The sequence below is a fragment of the Giraffa tippelskirchi genome, chromosome 3, assembly GCF_054371585.1.
Source record: "Giraffa tippelskirchi isolate mGirTip1 chromosome 3, T2T-mGirTip1v1.2.pri, whole genome shotgun sequence".
Classification (NCBI taxonomy): Eukaryota; Metazoa; Chordata; class Mammalia; order Artiodactyla; family Giraffidae; genus Giraffa; species Giraffa tippelskirchi.
In genome coordinates, this window is record NC_137277.1 from 161,068,612 (window position 1) to 161,093,497 (window position 24,886).

At 39.3% G+C, this 24,886-nt stretch overlaps 1 protein-coding gene across 1 annotated transcript; it reads left to right on the forward strand.

Moving 5' to 3' along the window:
• The first annotated feature begins 2,098 nt into the window (after positions 1-2,098).
• Positions 2,099-24,886, forward strand: ATIC (5-aminoimidazole-4-carboxamide ribonucleotide formyltransferase/IMP cyclohydrolase). Its single transcript, XM_081583045.1, has 16 exons — positions 2,099-2,208; positions 2,532-2,658; positions 4,306-4,382; positions 5,080-5,146; positions 7,029-7,117; positions 8,034-8,185; positions 8,537-8,693; positions 11,495-11,620; positions 12,452-12,559; positions 13,589-13,674; positions 14,667-14,756; positions 16,307-16,435; positions 20,906-20,998; positions 22,523-22,705; positions 23,686-23,841; positions 24,174-24,886. The coding sequence occupies exons 1-16, from the start codon at positions 2,190-2,192 to the stop codon at positions 24,291-24,293; spliced, it is 1,779 nt and encodes a 592-aa protein (XP_081439171.1). The 5' UTR covers positions 2,099-2,189; the 3' UTR covers positions 24,294-24,886.

The window sequence follows — 24,886 nt, forward strand, 5'->3', positions numbered from 1 at the left end:
TCTATTAATATATGAGATACCTATCAAGGTCTAAACTTTAATACCATAGCAGCATTAGTTAGAACTAATGTTAACAAACATCTTTAAATAAAAAGAGTTGTGTCTTGGTCTGAAACCCACAGTTCATTCTATTTTAGTATATATGGCACTATTCCAAAGGACCACTGCAAAAATCAGTTTAATCCCATGTTTTCTCTTTCTATAAGTATTTTCTAATTGTACTTAACTATGTTTTTACACTTTCATTCCATCATGAGCTTCTTGAGAAAAGTGGTTAGTTGATATTCATGTTTGTCTTTCTGACACTATATTTCTGCCATTCAGGCAGATAGGGCTCAATAAATATTTATTAAATTGAGTATTTGAGATTCACATGCAGGAAAAATGCTTAGTGCTTAAGTACTGTTTATTTTCCTCTATCACTAAATCTCTGCATTATTTTCTGCATTTTGTTTCCTATAAAAACCTACAATGACTGGCCAAGGAAATTTTCTTTATTACTATAATGAACCTTGTCTTTTTAAATTCAAAGTTGGCAAACACACTCTGAAGACACTATAATAATATATTTCTCTTAGAAATGTGAGTAATATTCAGAGCAAAGAGCTCACATACTCAGAGATTATACAAGACAGCCCTTAATTCTAGCCAGAAGAATTAGAAGGGGAAGAGGAAAAACAGAAGTAAATAGCATGTTGGTAAGAGAGGACCTTTTTTTCTGCAGCTGTGAGCCCCAGACTAAGAATAATAAGATAGGCAGCACTATTATTTTGTAATTTAATTGTAATAAAGAACATTTAAAAAATTTTTAGACAGCAACATATGTATATTTTGTGGCAAAAATGTTACTTTCAAAAAGAGATGAATGTGTTCAGTTTTGTTTTCCCTTTTTAATGGATTAAGAAAGGCATCCACAGTAATTCCCTGATGGTCCAGTGGTTAGGACTCTGGGATTTCACTGCGGAGGGCCCAGTTTGATCCCTGGTGGTGGAACTAGATCCCTCAAGCCACAAGGTGCAGCCAAAATAAGAAATAAAGAAAGGTAGTCCCCCTTGCTTCCTTACCCATTATCATTCCTCTTATCCAGGCTTGAGTCAAGTATTTGCTAAGTTTCAAGACACCACTTTTTTTTTTTTCGCCTGACTGGACAAGTAATATCTGTATTTTTCATCTTAATAAAAAAAATATTAAATCCTGTAGTTTAGAAACATTGTTTATCCCATGAGATACACTGTCCATTATATAACAGTGACATCTTTCTTAGTCGTGTGGACAGTGACTGTGGCCATGAAATTAAAACATGTCTGCTTCTTGGAAGAAAAGCTATGACAAACCTAGACAGCATATTAAAAAGCCGAGACGTTACTTTGCCGACTAGGTCCGCCTCCTCGAAGCTATGGTTTTTCAAGTACTCATGTCTGGATGTAAGAGTTGGACTATAAATAAAGTTGACGGGGAAGAATTGATACTTTTGAACTGTAAGGCGATCAAACCAGTCCATCCTAAAGGAGATCAGTCCTCACTATTCAATGGAAGGACTGATGCTGAAGCTGAAACTCCATTTCTTTGGCCACCTGATGCAAAGAACTGACTCAGTTGAAAAGAACCTGATGCTGGGAAAGATTGAAGGCAGGAGAAGGGGACGACAGAGGATGAGATGGTTGGATGGCATCACCTACTCCATGGACATGAGTTTGAGTAAACTCTGGGAGTTGGTGATGGACAGGGAAACCTGGAGTGCTGCAGTCCACGAGGTCGCAGAGTGGGACATGACTGAGCGACTAAACTGAACTGAACTGACTTTTCCGTCAGAGCTTTCAACACTTTTAACTACACTTCAGCCTCCAGGGCAGGTTGCCCCGGGCAACGCGAGTTAGCTCCAGAGGCCTGGGGCGGCCACATTTTGATGGCAGGGATAAAAAACTCCCACAGTATGAGACTGCTGGTGGCGATCCCTTAAAATTAAGGGTTTAGAAAGTCAGATGCAGCCAATCCCTCCTTCCCTTACAGCCCCGAGGATCCAATTCTGAAATTGAACCCGGGTGGTTTGGATCACGTGACGGATCAGGTGATCACCGGGCCTGCCCCGCTTCCTTCCGGTCTCAATTCTGGCCGCACCGTCTCCTTCTGCACGTGTTGTCGCCGCTTTTGTCTCCCAGCTTGTCCGCGGACCTCTGCCGCCTGCAGCCATGACACCTGGCCAGCTCGGTGAGATCCTCGGCGCCCTGGTGGAGCCGCGCCATCGGCCTCCGTGCCCCGCGGCGCCCTCACCCCGGCAATGGCGGCGGCCAGATGGGCGCTGTGGGGCCCCGGCTGGTTCCGGGAAGGCGCTGCGATCAGCAAGGCCCCGGCCCGCGCGCTCGAGTGCGGCTCTCTGGCTGCGGACCCGACCTCGGGTCAAAGTCTGAGTAGTGGGGACCATGTGATTCGCGACTGCCCTCTCCAAACTGCTCCCCCTACCCTGGAACCCCTGGGCTTTGAAGCACAGAATGTCTTGTACTGAGAGTGATGCGAAATGTCTTTTGTTTCAGCTTTATTTAGTGTCTCTGACAAAACTGGCCTTGTGGAGTTTGCCAGGAACTTAGCTTCTGTTGGTTTGAATCTGATCGCCTCTGGAGGGACTGCAAAAGCCCTCAGAGATGCTGGTTTGACAGTCAGGTAAGGCACAACTTGCTTTTTAAGTTAAGTCCAATCCAAACGTAGTTTGGTGACGTTGACCAGAAAGTACTGTATTCCATTCACTGCATGAAGTTTACTCCTTCCAACAGTGCTGTGAGATTGATAAATTAAACCACCTTTTTCAGAAGGTATGGCTTAAACTTAAACTTGTTTTCAAGTTTATAGAGTAAGGAGTTGGGACCTCCAGAGCCCTCATTTCAGAGCCCCTTCCCCCTCAGGCGAATCTTATAACACATTAAATTAGGTGCATTGTTTGTTGTGCAAGAAAGAGTTGTGATTTTCAGGATGCCCATAATCTTTTTTTTTTTTTAAGAAATGATTTATTTTTGGCTGTGCTGGCTCTTTGTTGCTGCCAGCAAGCTTTCTCTAGTTGCAGTGCTGCTGCTGCTGCTGCTAAGTCACTTCAGTCATGTCCGGCTCTGTGCGACCCCATAGACGGCAGCCCACCAGGCTCCCCCGTCCCTGGGATTCTCCAGGCAAGAACACCGGAGTGGGTTGCCATTGCCTTCTCCGTAGTTGCAGTGAGTGGGGGGCTAATCTCTAGTTATAGTGCAGGGGCTTCTCATCACCCTGTCTTCTCTTGGACTCACAAGAGAAGCCATGGGCTCTAGGGCTCACAGGCTTCACTGAAAGTTGTGGCTCTGGGGCTTATTTGCCCCACATGATCTGTTTTGACTGGCTCTTTAGTGAAACTGTTCACATCATTAAAATTCAACTTTTAAGATTCAACCTTTCTTCCCCCAGTATCTGTGGTAACCATGTACAACATGTTGATGTTTTTTCTTCAAGGGTTTTTATAAGTATAGTCTTTATTTCATAGCTCATATAGAAGACAGATAGTTTTGCTTTTTGCTTTTTTCCCCGTATGTTGTGGGTTTTCAAAAACTTGCAGGCTTCGCTGGTGGTTCATTGATGAAGAATCCACCTGCTAGTACAGGGGACACAGGTTCAATCCCTGCTCCAGGAAGATTCCACATGCCACGTAGCAACTGAGCCCCTGTGCCACAACTACTGAAGCCCGGGTGTCCAGGAGCCTGTGCCTCTGTAACATAAGCCATGGCAATGAGAAGCCTACCACAACTGGAGAACAGCCTCCACTTGCTGCAACTAGAGAAAGCCTGTGGGAAGTGAGGAAAACCCAGCAAGCACAGCCAAAAATAAATGAATAAATTTTTAAGAAAAATAAATAAAAATTTGCTTGGAAATTTGGCCAGAGAAAGTGTTCAGGTCAGTTTGGGGATATGGATTGATACTTAAATGCTGTCTTTTATTTGACCGTGGGTTATACTTTGTGAATATCTTTTCCAGCTTACATTGTTACGTTATTTTTTTTCTTTTTTCAATGTAAAGGTTTTTAACTTTTATGTGGATCAATCCAAAAGGTTAAATCCTTGCTATCCCTTTTAGTCTGTTACTGAGATAAGGATATTAGTAATTTTGTATATTGTCAAATTACTTGTGAGTTGAATTTATTTCTTAATATTTCATTAGTATGGCTTATGATTCATTTTCTGAACTCTGAAAATCCAAGGTCTGAACACATGTTGGAAGATGCTTTGAAATGGTATAAAATGTAAAACGAAACTCAGCAGAAACAGTAGCAGTATTCTGTTTATCTGTTTTCAGAGATGTCTCTGAGCTAACTGGATTTCCTGAAATGCTAGGGGGGCGTGTAAAAACCTTGCATCCTGCAGTCCATGCTGGTAAGTGGTTGGATATCTTCAGTTTAAAATGGTTAGTGGTTTTCAATAAACTTTGCAGTGGGTTGGCCAAAAAGTTTGTTGGGGTTTTTCCGTATCATCTTATGTTTAACAGAATAAGAAGGAATAAGAAAAAGGCAGATCATAGCTCAAAAAAAAAGATATCTGTGAGGTTACGTTGATTTTGTCACATCTGCTGCTAAAGTTCATAATATATTAGAATGTTTAAAATACAATCTAGTTTGCTTTATTACCTGATGGATTCCTCTGGTTGCTGTTAGTCCTGACCTGATAAATAATTTAGAGTTTGTTATTTCCTCTTGGAGTTAATGAAAATACTTAGGTTTTAGAGTGTGAAAAAACTCTTGCTATGGTTCAAGCTTGGATTAAAGCATCACAGTGTAACTGAATTTCAAAGGAATCTTTTAAAATGCTTTACTACTTATGGGAGTATATGCACTGATGGAACTGACAACAGTTAGATGAAAATTCCTTTTACATTTTGTTGCTCAAAGAAAAGGGAATCGGGAACTGATGCAAACAGTTTTTAAGTATACTCACTAATCCTAATTTTGTACTCTCTGGTATTCTTAATTAGGCAGTGCTAGGAGCTTTAACATGATTGATGCAGTCATGTTGGAAAGAAGTGCTTTATTCTGGCTTGTTTTTTGAACCTAATGCTTTAACTTTGTTGAATTAGGAATCTTGGCTCGTAATATCCCAGAAGATAGTGCTGACATGGCCAAACTTGATTTCAATCTTATAAGGTAAAAATTTTCAAAGTTGAACTTCTACTACATTAAGGATCAAAGACAAAGAAGCCAAATCTGGTGTCTCTTTTTAAATATCAAGGTTGGCATTAGGCTTAGCTTCCTGGTTACTTACTGTAAACGTTTATTGAGGACCTTGTTTGTGACATTGTATGTGGGTAAGCATTTCGACTTTGCCAAATTTATATTACTGAAATACATAATTAATGCTTAAATAGCCTTTGCTTTTTTAAAAATTATCTAAATTGTGGTACATATAAGTAACTTAGTTATTTGCATAATGATATTCATTGTTTATTTTTGTTGCATGTGTATAATAGCTTTATTCAGATATAATTCACATACCATATAATTCCCCAATTTAAAGTAGATAATTCAGGGATTTCCCCGATGGCCCAGTGGCTAAGACTCTGAGCTCCCAATGCAGGAGGCCTGGGTTCGATCCCTGGTCAGGGAATTAGATCCCACATGTCACATCTAAGACCTGATGCAGCCAAATAAATAAATATTTAAATAAATAAATAAATAAAGTAGATAATTCAGTAGTTTTTAGTATATTTAGAGTTGCACAGTTACCACCACAGTTAATGTTAGAATATATTCATCACTGCACTTCCCTCTGGCACTCTCCCTTCTGGCCCAAAACTCTCCCCATTAACTTTCAATCTCCATATCCCCCAACAACCCAGGCAACCACCAGTCTATTTTCCGTCTCTGTGGATTTATATGAACACTGTCCTTCAGTGGAATTGTGTAATATATGGTCCTTTGTGACTAGCTTCTTAGCATGTTTTCAGAGTTCATCCGTGTTATAGCATATATCATTGATTCATTTTTTATTGCTGAAAAGTAATCTGTTATATAGATAAACTCTCATTTATTCATCAGTTGATGGATATTTGGATTGTTTCCACTTTTGGATATCCTGACTAAAGAAACTGGACATTTGTGTACAAGTTTTTGTGTGGACATATATTTTTATTTCTCTTGGGCATATACCTAGGAATGTTAATTTCATGGTTATCTGGTAACTCTTGAACCTTTTCAGGAGCTGCCAGACTTACTGTCCAGGCCTCATCAGTTTACATTCCCACTGGCAGTGTACAAAGGTTCTTCTTTCTCTGCATCCTCACCAACATTTGTTATTGTTTTTTTTTTTTTTTAACATTTTTGGTGGGTATAATATGGGTTTCTTGTGATTATGATTTGCATTTCCTAATGATGTTGAGCATCTTCATGTGTGTACCTTCAGAGAAATGTATTCATTTGCATACCTTCAGAGAAATGTCTGTTCAGATGCTTTGCCCATTTTTTTTAAATTGAAATATAATTGCTTTACAATGTTGTGTTAGTTTCTGCTATATTGAGTTATTTATCTTTTTATTATTGAGTTGTAAAAATCCATTTTATCCCATTCTATAGATGGTTTTCATATTCTTAATGGTATCATTTGACCATCATAAAAGCTTTAAATTATGGTAATAGCCAACTTATGCTTGTGCTTTTGATGTTATTTCTAAGAAGCCATTTTAAGATACAATGAAGATTTATGCCTATATTTTTTTTTTTTTTTTTTAATTTTTAGGGCTTGATAGTATAGTGGCTAGCTAAGGTTACCCAGGTAGCAACATTTCATTATGACCTGGGGGGAGTAATGTGTATTGAGAGCATTTGCTGACCTCGGCCCCTTCTGTTTCCCTGTACTCTTGCAACCGTGAGAGGTCCTGATGTTTCACTGTAACTTTTTAGAACTTTAAAATGTCAAACTCAGAGTTCACATTTTAGATCATTAGGGGTTTTGGTTATGTTAGCAGCTACTGACGTGTAAATGGTGGAAGTTTCCACTTTTTAATGATAGCTGAATTCCTCTTTGTTTCAGAGTTGTTGTTTGTAATCTGTATCCCTTTGTGAAGACAGTGGCTTCTCCGGGTGTAACTGTTGAAGAGGCTGTTGAACATATTGATATTGGTAAGTTAGAAAAACCATGTTTGAAGACTGTTTACACTGTAAATGAAATGACTCTACCATCTGAGCCACCAGGGAAGTCCCAGTGTTCCCTGTTGAAGGAGTAGAAGATAGTCTCTGGGACTGTTACTGTTTAGTCACCAAGTTGTGTCCAACTGTTTTGTGACCCCATGGACTATATAGCCCACCAGACTCCTCTGTCCATGGAATTCTCCAAGCAAGAATACTAGAGTGGGTTTGCCATTTCCTCCTCCAGGGGATCTTCCCGACCCAGGGATGGAACCTCATCTCCTGCAACAGCAGGCGGATTCTTGACCACTGCGCCATCTGGGAAGCCCAAAACAATGTGTGAGTGTGCGTGCATGCTCAGTCATGTCCGACTCTTTGCGACCCCAAGGACTATATCCCTGGGATTTCTCAGGCAAGAATACTAGAGTGGGTTGCCATTTCCTCCTCCAGGGGATCTTACCGACCCAGGGATCAAACCAGTGTCTCCTGTGTCTCTTGCATTGTAGGCAGTTTACCTATGACTGTGATTAATTCATTGATATTTTCAGAGCTGTTGGTGTAGAGATTGATCTGGCTTATTTTTCGAATATGACTGAGCATGCACTATTATTTTTCTCTTTATTTTGGGGCTTCCCAGGTGGCTCAGTGGTAAAGAATCCGCCTGCCAAGCAGGAGACGCGGGTTCAGTCCTTGCGTTGGACAGATCTCTTGGAGATGGAAATGACAACCCACTCCAGTATTCTTGCCTGGAAAATCCCATGAACAGAGGAGCCGAGCAGGCTAAAGTCCTTGGGGTCACAAAGAATCAGAAATGACTGAGCATGCTTTCATGCACACATAATATGTACAGTCACTTGATTTGAAAGAGGTTAAACTGATGAAAATGCAAATCATCTTTTGGTCTTCAAAGGAGGAGTGACTCTGCTGAGAGCAGCAGCCAAAAACCACGCTCGAGTGACAGTAGTATGTGACCCGGAGGACTATGCAGCCATAGCCTCAGAGATGCAGGACTCTGACAGCAAAGACACGTCCTTGGAGACAAGACGCCAGTTAGCCTTGAAGGTAGGAACACGTTTTTATCTGGTGTGGTGTTTGCAAAACCAGCAATACTCCATTCTCACCACATCACATCACCTGCCAGGGCTCTGCTTGGAGCCGTTATCCTTTTATTAGAAATGGAGAGACCAATATTCAGAGAGGTCTTCCGTCTAAAAATTGAAAGAGAAGTGGAAAGGGAGTAATTCTTTGTGCTGTTTGGTATTAGTTGCTGTCTTTCCTGCATGGATGTGTGTGTGGGCTTGTGGGTGTAGTTGGATATATAGCACTTGAAAACCATTTTTAACCTCGCTTTTGGTTTTAACCTCACTTTGGGAAATACTGTGGGTATTTCACAAACCTTAACTCTTTTTTTAGGCTTTTACTCATACAGCACAGTATGATGAAGCAATTTCAGATTACTTTAGGAAAGAGTACAGTAAAGGAGTATCTCAGATGCCCCTGAGGTATGGAATGAACCCTCATCAGACTCCTGCCCAGCTGTATACCCTGAAGCCCAAGCTCCCTATCACAGGTAAAGGCTGAGTATTATGTGGCATGGTTTGCCATGTCTGGGTGTGTATGTGTTGTTCTGCCTATTGTGTCGGACGTGATTCACTTTTTAGAAAATGAATTGCATGGTACCTCTCATAGTGAAATTTGAGTTGCCAGTGGGACTTGTAAACAAAAAATATTGTGATAATCCAGGGTTTTGAAGAGAAGTCAAGTTGACGATACAGATTGGAGTACCTTTGTGTGGATATTGGTTTTGAAGATGTTGGGGCAGGATGAGATGGTCTGGATTTCACAGTCAGATGGTTAGGACCAAACCTTGGGGTGGCAGTAGAGGAACCATCAGAGGAAACAGGGCTGCTGAGAGCAGTGGCTATTTGATTTGAGAATGTTACAGAAAAGCGATTTCCTTGGAATGATGGATCAATCTGGCAGCCCAGTTAAAATGGGCCAAAATAGTAATGAGAGGTTAGGAACTAAGAATGATAAAGATAATTCTTTGAAATTAGTCAGGGCTTAAGGATTTGTAGAGTAATAAGAGAGTTTACAGTTTTTTGGCTCTGCTTTGTTGTGCTTCATTGCTCAGTCACGTCCAACTGTTCACAACCCCATGGACTGTAGCCCACCAGGCTCCTCTGTCCATGGGGATTCTCCAGGCAAGAATACTGGAGTGGGTTGCCATGCCCTCCTCCAGGGGATCTTCCTAACCCAGGGATCAAACCCAGATCTCCTGCATTGCAGGCAGATTCTTTACCATCTGAGCCACCAGGGAAGCCTTGTTTTGTTGTTAAGGTGGGTTATTTAGTGAGCAAGCACATCCTACTGCCTGGTACAAGGGAAGGGTGGGTCCAGCAGGCAGCATAGAGTTGTAGGTGTGAAGACTTTGAGGGTGAAGTGTTGCGGGGGACAACTTCTGTTGTTTACTGTTGCCTATTTGGCTTCTTCAGTGCCTCTCCCATGAGCTCTGTGAGACTAGTCTTTTTTTGTTTGTTTAAGGGAACTTCATTTCCAAGTAATTTTATTAAAAAGCAGGGGGTTTTTATTTTATATTTTTGCCCATACCACATATCAACTAAGATCCATAGTTTAGATTCAAAATGTATTGTACGTTCTGTGGGTTTGGGCAAACATAATTTATTCATCTTATGAATGAAATTATCCTGTTGTTCAGTTGCTAAATCGTGTCTAACTCTTTTGGGACCCCGTGGACTAGCCTGACAAGCTCCTCTGTCCATGGGATTTCCCAGGCAAAAATACTGCCGTGAGTTGCCATTTCCTTCCTTCTCCAGGAGATCTTCCCAACCCAGGAATTGAACCCACATCTCCTGCATTGATAGGCATGTTCTTTACCACTGAGCCACTAGGGAAACCTGATATTATCTTGCATGATAGTTTTACCACCCTAAAAACTCCTCCCCTTCCGCCTTCTAACTAACCACAGGCAACCACTGATCTTTTCACTGTCTGTGTACTTTTGCTGTTTCCAGATGTCATATAGTTGGAAACAAATAGTATGTAGTCTTTTCAGACTGACTGCTTTCACAATCTGTATTTAAGGTTCTTCCATGTCTTTTGATAGCTCATTTCCTTTTATTGCGGAATAATATTTCATCGTGAATGTACCAGTTTATTCATTCACCTATTGAAAGACATCAAAAATAGAAGGATGCTGTTTGGCAGTTTATGAATAAAGCTGTTATAAAGATTTTTGTTCATGCTTTTGTATAGACCCAAGTCTTCAATTCATTTGGGTAAATACCTAATTTTCTGTTGTATAATTTTATTGCACATTTAGTTTCCTTTCTGACTCCCCTCATAAGCTTCATGATGACAGTAATTTGGGAGGGACTGTTTTATTCACTGATAACATCCCAAGCTCCTAGAACAGTGCCTAACAACGCAATAGGCACTCACTAGATAACTTGGCAAGGTTTTGCTTGTGAAAGTCTGCTATCGAAGATAACACAGAGGAAATGAAATTGTTAAGTTGTTTTTAATTGATGGCCCATTTATTTTATGTGTGTATGGTAAACTTCTTGTAAATATCTATCCATAAGATTTTGGCTTTTAAAAATCCTGCCACTGTTAAGAAAATAGGCAGCAAAAAACTTGTAGGCTCCTTTGTAATTGCATTTCAACTTGAAGCCAAGCCTACTGAATCCAATTAAAAGAAGAGGACCCCCTCCCCTGTCCAACAAATGAGTTTTTTTCCCTCCATCTCTCCCACCCACTCAACTCCTGTTTTAGTTTATAACATTGTTTCTTAAACTGACAAGACTTACAACTTTAAAATTTAAGTTTAAATTTTGTTATACTATATTATGCTCAGTTACTCAGTCCTGTCCAACCCCTGGCTCCTCTGTCCATGGGATTCTCCATGCAAGAATACTGGAGTGGGTTGCCATTTCCTTCTCCAATACTATATTATGAATTCTCTAAATTGTATGCTAAAGTCACCACAATTATTTTATCTTAGTTCTGTACTGAAGTGGATCCCTGATGATTGCTAGTGTAGTTGTACCTTTTCCTGTTCCTGAATTCTCTGCTGATGTATTTATGGGTTGGCTGGCTTTTGTCCTAATGGTGCTCATATTTATGTTCATGCATTTCTGTGTGTGTGTGTATGTGGTAAGATGGGTTCAGACTCTGGTGCTTTATTCACTCATCTCACTGAGTTCTTATATGTTCATATATATCTGTTTGCCTCTTCATTATTCTTCTTTTGAATTTTTATGCAGTCTTTATACATTTAAAATTTTTTCTAGGAAATGTACACATTTGATCTTATTGACCTTGCTTGTTCATGTGTATTTTTATATGTAGTTCTGAATGGAGCCCCTGGATTTATAAACTTGTGTGATGCTTTGAACGCCTGGCAGCTGGTGAAGGAACTCAAAGAAGCTTTAGGCCTTCCAGCCGCTGCTTCTTTCAAACATGTTAGCCCAGCAGGTAAAGCATTGCACCCTGGGATTCTCTGTAACTGTTCAAAATGAACTTCTTTTACATTTTTTAGAAATTTGACAAGATTCTAAAGCAAATGTGAACAGTCTGGGAAGTCCAAAACTACTTTTGATTAATAATGATATCAATGTAGTAACGGGATAAAATCAGATAACAATAACATGCACACGTATTATTTACATAAAAATAATGTGTAACATTGTTATAAGATAGGAAGGTCAGGAAATAGTTTTATTTGTAGTGGAAGCATGTTTTAGAAAATAAAAAGTGATGTTGCCTAATGCAATATGACTAAAATTTTCCCACACAGTTGAAAATTTAAGTGAGTAGACATCAAGAATTTGTTACAACACTTTTAACTTTCTATGGCCATTGTCTGGGAGACCTTTTTGCTTCTGTGTCTCAGTCAGCCTAACAACTTATTTATAACTCCCACTGACAATTCACCACATAGTTAGTTCTCAGATATTGTTTGGATGCTCAAACAATGGGAGAAGCAGGAAAATAGTGTGTGATATCAGACAGGACAGAGAAAGAGTCAGTAATGAAGTAAAGTAGCTCCATACACATGCCTGGTGCTGGCAGACTTGGTTGCTCTATTTCAGAGGTCAGAGAGGAGAGATACTCCCCTGCTTCACCCTCCCCTGCAGTTATATTTTGGCATTTAATTATCTGGCCAACTAGGTTTTTGTTTAATTTGGCATAAGCACTAGAAAGTACCCTGCATAGACCAGATGTTAGGGAAACTATTGTCCTAATGTAGGAATTGACAAGTGGTAACTCTGAGATTTTTGATTTATTAATGGGTCTCTATACCAGGTGCTGCTGTTGGAATTCCACTCAGTGAAGATGAAGCCAACGTCTGCATGGTCTATGATCTGTACAAAACCCTCACACCCATAGCCACTGCATATGCAAGAGCAAGAGGTCAGAAGAATGATAGCATGTGGTTTGTTTTCTTTTTTTTTTTAGAGGAAAAGTAATATTTTATCTTAAATATCCTTTTTGTTATAAGATTTCAAATTATTTTAATTCATTTTTTATTAGTACTTCAGAATAACTATATGAGAGCCTTGGAATAAATTTGTTTATAAAAATGTGTTTTTTAGTATTTTAATGTAGTAAAGGGGAACACAATTGGAATTTGGTGCACAAAATTTCAGATTAGGCTATTGAATGTATTTGTATTGCTTGTTGCTGCTGCTGCTAAGTCGCTTCAGTCGTGTCCGACTCTGTGCGACCCCATAGACAGCAGCCCACCAGGCTCTCCGCCATCCCTGGGATTCTCCAGGCAAGAACACTGGAATGGGTTGCCATTTCCTTCTCCAGTGTATGAAAGTGAAAAGTGAAAGTGAAGTCGCTCAGTCGTGTCCGACTCCCAGCGACCCCATGGACTGCAGCCTACCAGGCTCCTCCATCCATGGGATTTTCCAGGCAAGAGTACTGCTTAAATTGTAGTTACTCAAGTACACTGAATTTGGTTAAAGTTAATATTTTATATAATTCACAAATGTTTAGTTCATGAGTTTAATAGCCTGTGAATATTGTAATAACATTAATGGGAGATTGTTGAGATACTTTATCATAGTTTACCTTCTACAGCAAGGGTTAGCAAGCTGTTACTCAATGGGCTAGTCCAGCCCACCACCCATCTTTGTCAATATAGTTCAATTGGAGTAGGGGTGGTATAGTATTGTCGGTGACTGTTCAAACCTCAGAGTTGAAACAGGGATCACAAAGCTTAAAAAATATTACTATCAGGCCCTTTGCTGAATGTTGCTCTAGAAAGTAAAATGAAAGAATATTTCTTACTGATTACTTCAGTTAAAGAACTTACTAATTATTGTTTAAATCTCAAGTTAGATTTTATGTGGTCACTTTGGGGTTTTTGAATGTTATTTTTTTCTGTATAAGGATAATCTGTGATAAATACTACATTTTAATTTTTATTTACAGGGGCTGATAGGATGTCTTCCTTTGGTGACTTTGTTGCATTATCTGATGTTTGCGATGTCCCTACTGCCAAGATTATCTCCAGAGAGGTTAGTGGAATTCTGTATCTTGATCCATATATAACAGTAGAGCCGAATTTTACAGTGTTTATTGAAACCATAATGTATAATATTTGTATTTGGCTATTGTGATATAAAGTTTTACATATTTAATTCTTTTAAATTTTCTAGTCATTATTTTAATGGCAGAATTATTATTTCTGAAGCTGACTGTAAACCTTCATTAGGTCTGTAATGAAAGAGACTGTATAGTGGGGGAAATTATAACCTATTTTGAAAAAGTAACCCCCATCAATTGAGTACCAAACAAGCATTCCAGAAAGGTGGAGGGGTGGTGTTGGGGATTGGGGAGACAGAAGAAAAATGAAGTTAGCTCAGGTAGCTTGGAAGGAAATAGTTAGCAATTAAGGCTAACAGGGTCTGTGGCTTGACAATATTTAGTTTTATCTCAGGGCTTCTTATCATCACCCCTACCATCCCTAGCTACAGTGGAGCTGGCATGCCGCTTTATAGGTTATATATAGCATGAGGCTTGGGGTGTGAGCTGTGACTTTTGTACCTTTTGTGTCTTTAGCTATACAGTGTTAATCTCTGATTTCCTCTGAACCCCTTCTCTTGCTGTTGAGGAGCCTGCCCTGCCTCGGATCATTTAGCCAGGTTCTAGCAGAGGCAGAACTGGAAGAACATGCTCTGTCTAATTAGTGCAAAACAACCCCTGAACAGAATAGTAAAATGTCATGTGTCTTCCTAAGATACATGTATCACAGCAAATCATTCATATATTCTTCCTTAAAATTGAAACAGACAACCAAAAGGACACTAATGAGATAAGATCAGCTGTAAAAAGTTGTCTTCTAGCACAGACTTATGTTTTCCAAGTGTAGTGTTTGTATTATCTAGTGGAGGTAGAAACCAAAAACTGCTGTTGCATTATTTATGACAGAAATATGTCTAGATTTTTTAAGAGGTGTTCTCTGATTTTTTAAAATAGAAATTAATATCTAATGTTGATATGTGTATAGGTATCTGATGGTATTATTGCCCCAGCATATGAAAATGAAGCTTTGAAAATACTTTCTAAAAAGAAAAATGGGAATTACTGTGTTCTCCAGGTTAGTGCAATTCATATTTCCAGTAGTAATATGCTCTTTTATTTTTCCCCATATTTAATCTTTCCTTTATACTGATAACCCTTCTAATTTATCCTTTACTATGATTTCTTTATCCTTAATCCTGCAGATTTTTTCTTTCTATTAATTTTTTGAGTTTCAGATCAAGATAGCTTTCTCACCATTTCTTTTTAGTTTTTTAAAAAATAATTTATTTAAAATGGTTTCCTATTCAAAAGGTATTAAAGGTTATTTGAAGTCTTTCCTTTCCTTCTGCCACTCTGTTACCTTTTTTTAAAGTAATATTTTCAATTTCTTGCTCATCTTTCCTGAAATACATAGTCTGTGCATATTCAGCAAATACTCGATTGATATTCAGCACAAGACAGTATCATGTTTCAGGGTGTCAGAATACCAGGGCTTCCTCAATATTTTGTTTGGGAGTTTGGCTAAGTTTGCACGTAGACACATAATTACAACCATGAAAAAACTGTTTCCTCTGCCTGACCAGTGGCAAGTTTTTTGACATCAGTTGTAGGTGGGCATGTCTCAGTTTTAGAAATTTTATAATACAAAAGAAAAGGACCGTTTCAGAATTCATAAAAATGCAAATTAAGTAGAATTAATATGAGGTCTTGCTTCTAAGTTACAGGTTATCAGTGCTTTCTGTACTGTTTAAGTATAGAACAATGTCTGGGGAGAGAGTAGTATTATGACACAGGTTATTCCCATGTCCCTTCATTTCAGATCAAAATCTGAAAGAGGTCAAGAGAGCCATGAATGACATACTCCTTTTCAAAAGACACATACTACAAATGCTATTCTCCATTGAACTTTTTAATCTTGGCTGAGTATTTGTAATAAGTTGTTAGAAAAGAAAATTAGTGGTTAATTTTTGTGCCACTGCCTGATTTGTAGCCAATCTGTTTTATCTACCGTTTCGTTTTGTTTTTAAAAAAAAACTATGTGGGTAGTGCTTTCAGTTACTGAAACCAGAAATTCTCTGTTGGAATCATTGGTTTTATTATGTTGGTGTAAGTTACAAAATCCTGTGAGGTTATAAAGCCTGTAAAGTTTTGGAGTAAAATATTGGTGCCTGGCCATTCTATTTGGAGAAGGCAATGGCACCCCACTCCAGTACTCTTGCCTGGAAAATCCCATGGACGGAGAAGCCTGGTGGGCTGCCGTCCATGGGGTCGCTAAGAGTCGGACACGACTGAGCGACTTCACTTTCACTTTTCCCTTTCATGCACTGGAGAAGGAAATGGCAACCCACTCCAGTATTCTTGCCTGGAGAATCCCAGGGATGGGGGAGCCTGGTGGGCTGCCGTCTGTAGGGTCACACAGAGTCAGACACGACTGAAGCGACTTAGCAGCAGCAGCAGGCCATTCTATTACATCCATCCTGGAATGATCTTGTACCTTCTTAAGTCAGGAAAAAAAAGAAAAGCATATAACTTTGCTTGTAATAATATGCCTTGAACATAAATTAAGTGAAAGATTTTGAGAGATGTAGATTTTTTTACTAACTTTTTAAATTTGTGTTTATTTAGATGGACCAGTCTTACAGTCCGGATGAAGATGAAGTTCGAACTCTCTTTGGTCTTCGTTTAAGCCAGAAGAGAAATAATAGTGTTGTCAACAGGTCACTATTTAGCAACATTGTTACCAAGAATAAAGATGTAAGTCTGAAAAACAACTGAATACTAGTAATTCAGCAGATCCGTTTTTTAATATTTATATGCTTATGTATTTATGAAGGCCCATATTTTAAAACTGACCGATACGCAAAGAGCTAGCCCTTCTTTGATTTGTCAAGTAAGTTTGAGAACTTAAAAAGTGAACAGAAGACCAACCATGTTAGAAACTTGTATGCATCCGTGTATATGTGGTTAGTTATCTTCAGTTCTATGTAAATAGGATCATGTCTTTTATCAGTTGACTTTTTTTCATGCATTAAGCTACAACTGTGTTTCTGTATCAATAAGCATGGGTCCACATCTTCATCAGAAAGGCCACATGGCAGTCTGTGTACTGTGATGGATGTATAGCACTTGCAGTGCTATGGTCCATGTTTACATGTAGTAATGAATTTGCTTCTGTCCTGTTGTCATATTTTAGAAGGACATGTTCCTAGGATAATATTGGATTGGGTGTTGTTTTTTTTTTAATTTTCATGTTTGCTATTTAATATGCGCAGCTCCCTCTGGGTGGAGCTTGACCACTGTCATCTGTATTGTAAAGATCACAAAATTGTGACATAGAGAACAATTAAGAGATTTGGTTACACAGTACGGAAATGGTTGAGCTGGTACTTGTTTTTCTGAGATCTCCTGATTGGGCCTTCGGTTTTAAGGGATATTTTCTCCAGATCCGGTGTTGGCTGTACTTTTTTTTTTTTCCATTACTTTGGATGTGTAACTAACTTCATCGTTATCTGGTATGCCAGGCATAATCTGGTATGCCTGGCATTTTTGATTGAATGCTGGACATGAGATACAGATGAACTAAAAATTCACATTTTTAAGGAAAGACAGGAAAAATTTAAACATAAAACTTGCTCTCTGCCCTTTGGCCTCCTGTCTCTCCTTGAGTTGGAGAAGGAAATGGCAACCCACTCCAGTGTTCTTGCCTGGAGAATCCCAGGGATGGGGGAGCCTGGTGGGCTGCCATCTATGGGGTCGCACAGAGTCGGACACGACTGAAGCGACTTAGCAGCAGCAGCAGCAGCTCCCCTTGAGTGTGCAGTGTGCATCTGTGTTACGTACTAACCAGGCCTCCCCAATGATAGAATTACCTGCTCAATCGTAAAGACCACTTTTTCTTCTGGTACCAACCATGTAATTCCTTAGAAGATAAGTCCTGTGAGGGCCTTGTGTGGGCAAGCATCTTGGGTGAACTTTGTGTATAGTGCCAATACATCACTTCCCTTAAAGATAAGAGATTGATACAGAGCAGACTGATCAGACAGTGTGGGAAGATTCTGGGCTGCACATAATGGAAATTCATAGATTAAAACTAATGACCTTACTAATATTACTCTTACTATTTATTTATGCCTATTTTACGTCATTCTGTCTTGCAAATGTGTGACTGAACATTTGATAAAAATAATGACTTTGCAATAAGTTGAAATGATTGACCAAATGTATCTTCCTATGAAGTCAGTGATTGTGACAGTGTAACTGTAGATACAGGAAGAAGCAAAAAGAGAGAACCATTTCTTGTACCATAATAGACAAGTAAGACATGTGGCCCAGAGGCTTTTGGTTACTGTTAACAGGGACCAGTCCAGTAATAACACATCAAGTGGCCTATCAACAAAATTCTTGCCTGAACTGAATGAGCATTCCTAGTACCATGGGACAAATGAGTCAAGGAATTCCTCCCAAACCCTGGTTGAAATTAAGACAGAGAGGGAGGGGATTATAAAATTAACAAGGTTACCTACCATCCACTTCTGTAAGAATCAAGTCTTTAGCCACTGCAGTCACTGAAAGGAATTCAAGATGAGGGAAACTTGTGCTCTAGAGAAACTTGACAGAACTGGCTCTCAGATAGTTTAGATATTTTCAGGAAATTTTATGAAACCCAGTTTCTTGCATCTTCCCGTACTTAGAAGAGCACTGAAACGATTAGCTAAGGTGGGTCTTCACGGATAGCTGTGACTTCTACTGAGATGTGTGCTTGGTTGCATATACCCCTTCATCAACATCAAATACATGCTGGCCACACACTTACCTGTTTGGAACTGTTCTCCAGGCTCTCTGAGAGGCTTTCTCCTGGGTTTATAATCCTTAGATTGACTCAGAATTTTCCATTTCTTTCGTAGGTTGACTGTTGATCAGTTTTTTTGTCCATAATATGAAAAAACCATAAAGATACTTTGAGCATCTGGTTAGTGTTATTTTCCTTCCATAGAGCTGAGCATAGGGCTCAGCTCATTGACCTCTTAGTTACCACCTTGCAACTAGGAAAATGCCTGGAGGGGAAAGTAGAGTCACACTGTTGCTTCCTTTATCACTGGGGTCTTTGCCTCTTGCCTCTCAGTACTCAATATTTTATGAGCTCTGTATTCAGTATTTCTGTTTGTTCTTAGGAAAGGATTAGTCTCTTAAGTCATTTTGTAACAGAAGTGGACAATGAGTTGGCTATTGTTCTCAGGTCTGAGTTCTGAGGCTTTAAGTAGAATGCTGAAAATAGGCTTTAAAATTTTTATCAGGATAGTTCTATTAATAAGCATATAGTGATTAAGGCATGATCTTTGTTGATTTACTGGGTATTTCATTTGTATTGTTGAATGTTAATGGTACCCTAAAATAAAAGAACATATAGGAATCATAAGTAAAGATATCTTGCAGGTTTTTGGAATCAACTCTTTGGGTAAAGACCCTGAGGTCCTGGGGTGGCAGCGTTACTTGAAGCAGCTCACAGTAAAATGGGGCTCAGGATTTTTTTTTTTCACTTTTTTTTAACCTGGTTGGTTAACGTATTTTTAAAAAATACTGAAAGGGCATTGAGCCAGATTCCGTGGTACCCATGCTGACAACCATGCGTATTTATTGAGAATCTTAATTTTTGTAAGTTTTCCTTGTAGGTTTATAGGTATTGGACTGATTAATAATTTAGTGGAACTTGAGAGGTTTTGTGCTTCTGGCAGTGCTATCTTGGATATTTTTACAAGTCTGTGATTTTAACCATTTGTCTAAGTTCTTCTCTACTTGTTCACATGTATTTTTAATAGAAATTTGGAAACCTAAGGATGAGAATGGTAGATGTAGCCTCCTTTATATTCTTCTCCCTTCTTCATGTGTTCATTTTTATGTGTATGTCCTTTTTCTTGAAATGTCTCTTCTTGTCTTTTGCCCATTTTCTAATTAGATTTGTGACTGAGTTTTAAGAGTTTTTTACATATTTTAAATACTAGTTCTTAGCTGGATATGTAGTTTGCAAATATTTTCTTGCAGTCTGTAGCTTGTCTTTTTATCCTTAATATAGTACCTTTCAAAGAGCAGAAGTATTAATTTTGATGAAGTTTGATTTATCAGTTTTTCAGTTAGCTAATTTATCAATTAGCTGTGCTTATATATTCTCTCCACTTAGCAAACCAACATAGATCATTATCCTTCTTTTCAATTTTATTTGCTCTTTATAGTAAAGATAGTGACATTTTTAGTTATCATAGTTGTTTCATTCTATTTGAACCAGTATTTAGTTCATAATACATTTTTGAATACATTCTACTTAGAATATTCTAGGCAAACCAAAAATGATTCTACTATGATTTTGCCTGAAGAGCCTTGGATGTGTGTGCATCACAATTGATTGTAGTGTCTGTACAAATTATTCTTAGTGTTTTTTCTGAACGTAAATTTTAACAGCATCTCCAGTTATTTGTTGATACTGTGATAGAGAAAATACTGTTTGTCAGTGTTGGAGTGGATATAGTTTTCATGTCTAGTGCGATATGTAAACAGCCTTAAGCCAAAGTTGCTGTAAAAATGGTGTCAGTTTGAGTCTGTGATGCATTAGGCATCGCACAGAGTTCCATGACAAATACGTTAAATACGATCCTTTCAGTAAAACATGATAGTGTCTCCTATGAACAGTTATAAAGACTATAAAGAAAGCTGACTGCTGAAGAATTGATGGTTTTGAACTGTGGTGTTGGAGAAGACTCTTGAGAGTCCCTCGGACAGCAAGGAGATCCAACCAGTACATCCTAAAGGAAATCAGTTCTGAATATTCATTGGAAGGACTGATGCTGAAGGTGAAACTCCAATACTTTGGCCACCTGATGCAAAGAACTGACTTATTTAAAAAGACCCAGATGCTAGGAAAGATTGAAGGTAGGAGGAGAAGGGGATGACAGAGGATGAAATGGTTGGATGGCATCACTGACTCAATGGACATGAGTTTGAGTAATCTCCGGGAGTTGGTGATGGCCAGGGAGGCCTGGCGTGCTGCAGTCCCTGGGGTCGCAAAGAGTTGGACACGACTGAGCAACTGAACTGAATGAACAGTTAATTTCATTCCCTCATCTGAAGGCTAGAACTGCATTATAGGCCTGTTGCAATAAATGACACATAGCATGCTGAAAGTTAAACGAAGTTTAAAAGACACACCAATTTACCACTCTGTGTTTTTTCTAGTTGCCGGAATCTGCGCTCAGGGACCTCATCGTGGCCACCATTGCTGTCAAGTACACTCAGTCTAACTCCGTGTGCTATGCCAAGAATGGGCAGGTAACCAAGCTGTCAGACTCACATTGGGGGAAACTGTGGCTTTACAAAATGATACTCAAAAATCCGTCTGCCTTGGAAACTAGACTGGCTTGAAGAGAAAAGATTTTGCCAACTTTTTCTCTTTGGGTTTGTCAGTATTTACTCAGTGATGACTACAAAGTATTGTTGGAATTAAGTATTAGAATTGGTCCTCTTGCTCCTTACCTGGAATGAGCTGGCACATTCTGGATTAGCAGACTGTTAATAGCTCCTGCGGAACTAGTTTATTCGCTCCCTTCCTCCCTGTCAGTAGTATTTCCAGTGAAGAGGGAGTAGAAAGTACTAGCTCATTATTTTGTAGCTTGAAGGGTATTTTTATTTATATTTCTATAAGTCATTTTACTAAGAATCTGCAAGCTGGGAGTTAGCATCATCTTTTAAAACCAACTTTATTGAGGTATAAATTTATATACAGTAAAATGCACCCTTTTTAAAAATGTTTAACACTTTGCACAGATTATATGGTTGGTTGATCACTACCACAGTCAAGATGTTGAACATCTCTTATGATCTGGTGTTAAGCTAGAGAACCAGGTATGGGCTGGTATAGAACCTGGTATAGGCTTAGTGCACCAGCCTATACCACAGGGTATAGGACCAAGGTGGCTCATTACCAGGACTCTACTAGCTCTGGGGTGAACCTGGTTTTGCCGTAATAACTTCAGCACTATTTCTTCTCATAGTGTCTTGAGCTCCTCTCTAGACATTTGTTAAATTATTTGGCCCATAAGTGGGAGGGGAAGGTGGATATTAATTGGAATTAATTAATATTAATAACCTGGAAGACCCTTTCAAATTCAGCATTTTAGTGATTACCTACTGTCACAAAAGAGCTAGACACAACTTAGTGACTAAAAACTGTTGAAAGATTGCTAACCTGTAGTAACAAAAATCTGGAAGATTTTGGCTACTGGTCTAATAAGTTCCAGTAAGACCATACTTTACTGCTGATGTCCAGAAGTTCTAGAAACTTCTGTAATATTAATAGCCATGCCTCAAATGTCACTGAAGAGTAAAACATGAATAGTATTTATAAAACATGTTACCCTTACCTTTTAAAACTATTTGTACTTCGTTTGCGGAGAAGGCAGTGGCAACCCACTCCAGTACTCTTGCCTGGAAAATCCCATGGACGGAGGAGCCTGGTAGGCTGCAGTCCATGGGGTTGTGAAGAGTCGGGCATGACTGAACGACTTCACTTTCACTTTCCAGTTTCATGCATTGGAGAAGGAAATGGCAGCCCACTCCAGTATTCTTGCCTGGAGAATCCCAGGGACAGGGAAGCCTGGTGGGCTGCCGTCTGTGGGGTCGCACAGAGTCGGACACAACTAAAGCGACTTAGCAGCAGCAACAGCAGTACTTCGTTTGGCCTGATTTCCCCACACACACACACAAAATTGATAGATTTGAGGGGACTATGCACAAAAAATCCATTGAGAAACATGTTGTTGGAGAGGTATTCATTTTAATGCCCATGTTCTTCAGGTTATTGGCATCGGAGCAGGACAGCAGTCTCGTATACACTGCACACGCCTTGCAGGTGATAAGGCAAACTATTGGTGGCTTAGACATCACCCGCAAGTGCTTTCCATGAAGTTTAAAACTGGCGTGAAGAGAGCAGAAATTTCCAATGCCATCGATCAGTATGTTACTGGAACTATCGGCAAGGTAAAAGGGCTATTGATGGGGTTTACCCTTTCCCGTGTAACTGTCGTCATCACTACAAAGAGAAAAGGTATCAGGTTGGCCAAAAAGTTTGTTTGGGTTTTTCTGTAAGATGTTATGGAAAAATTTGAATGAACTTTTTGGCCACCATATTTTTCTTGAAGCTTTAGATTGTCTAAAATTACTAATCTAAACAACCTCTGTCTCATTTACGTTTCTTTGGCATTCTCTATCCCTCTCTGACACCACAGATCATCTGTCTTCTGAGATTATAGCCACTGGTTTAGTTTTGTATACTTATACCCCCTTCTGGTTGTTAAGTCTTGATGGCAGGGCCTGTTCTTCACCCATCTTGGATGTCTGTCACATTGCCAGGCATGTTGCTTGCTGTGTGATAGATGTGTATTCAACATTGCATACAGGTTACTTGATAGCAGGTAGCAAATGCCCCCAACATTCTGCAGAAGCTCCATTAACAACTCTGTACTTGTGTTACTTTTCATGTTCTTTAATGTTTTCTACCTTAAAGAAGGTATGAGGGAGCATTAAAATTGCAGGTATTAGGTAGCCTGCTAAAAAAGTAGGACTTAGCCCAGTTTCTGGAAATACAAGTGCTTAATGGGTAATGGTTACAAAACAAAAATTGGTAATCAAAAGGTCTGGTCTTCTGAGGGGGCGAGTCAGCTCCACTAGGTTGTCCAGTCAGGGATAGGAATCCACAGTACAATCAACAAGTATTGTTGGAGAACATGCCTTGTAACCAGGAAGTGCTTCAAACAGTCTTTTTTTAAAAATGACTTTAATAACTTGATTTTTCTGCTTCATTATCACACAGCAAATTGTGCTCTAAGTCCTGGAAAAGGACTTACGTATATGAATACGAATGAAAGTAGACTGTAGAGTACTCGCCGACACTCTGGTTTGTATCAGACAGCACTGAGCATGGTGTGATGCTTGTCTTTCCCCTCTGCCCCTACTTACAGGGTGAAGATTTGATCAAGTGGGAGGCACTGTTTGAGGAGGTCCCTGAGTTGTTAACCGAGACAGAAAAAAAGGAATGGGTTGACAAACTTAATGAAGTTTCCATCAGCTCTGATGCCTTCTTTCCTTTCCGGGACAATGTAGACAGAGCTAAAAGGGTAAGTATGAAGTTGGTGTGTGTTTGCTTAGATTTGGTCATTATGTACCAACTATTTTAGAAATACTGCTTCTGATTTTTTCAGTTCTATGAGTTATATGTAAGCTGTGATGATATGATGTATCAGTATAACAGCTAGAGAATTATTTGCTCCATTTGGTGTATGGATAGCCCAAATTCCGTTATGTTGCCTCTTTGAAAATGAATCAGTCTGCAATGTGAATTGTTGTTAGCTTACTCTCTTTACTGGGGCTGGCAGTGGTAGTGATTGATTCTGGCATGTTTTGGCATGAGGTTGTATTTTGAGAGTCTGTCTCTGTCTTCCCCTCCCAGAGTGGCGTGGACTATATCGCTGCCCCTTCCGGTTCTGCCGCTGACAAAGTTGTGATCGAGGCTTGCGACGAGCTGGGAATAATCCTTGCTCACACGAATCTCCGGCTCTTCCATCACTGACTTCATCAATACATTATTTTATGCCCTGCCTATGTGTAGGTGAAAAATCATGTTGGAATTTTGAAGATACCTTTTAAAAGTAAAACATAATCTTCAGTCTATACTGTCTTAATTATAGGCTCTTTAATTTGGCAAACACTGCACGTGATTATTTGTAAGAAATATAGGAGTATCCCTGCCTCCCGGAGCTCAGCTCATCCCAAAATGTTACCTATGTGAGCATCTGAAAAGCATCAGGTGAGCTTAAAGTCCTGTCAGGATACATTTAACAGGAGGCTTCCTGTGTGCTGCTTTCAGTCTTGCATGAATTTTATGTTCCTTAACAGCACCTGAGTATAGGTGCCAGAGAAATAGAAATTCATGTATCTCATTCATATGGAAATTCCATACGGTGAACAGCAGCCATTTACAACTCTCTTCCCTTCTGATATGTAAAGTAACTTTTACAACCCGCTCTATTGAGAATGATTCTAGCCTCTGGCTTTCTGGATGACTTGTTAGATTTTTGATCCCTGTCTCTGCTAAAAAGGGCTATCTTGTAGGAGAGTATATATATGCCCACAATATGTTAAATAAACGCCTTTGTTCCATCA

Excerpts from the sequence above, each read along its gene's own strand:
- ATIC (XM_081583045.1), top strand. Across the intron at positions 7,118-8,033 it reads TGTTGAACATATTGATATTG|GAGGAGTGACTCTGCTGAGA; the intron begins GTAAGTTAGAAA and ends TGGTCTTCAAAG. Across the intron at positions 13,675-14,666 it reads CCAAGATTATCTCCAGAGAG|GTATCTGATGGTATTATTGC; the intron begins GTTAGTGGAATT and ends ATATGTGTATAG.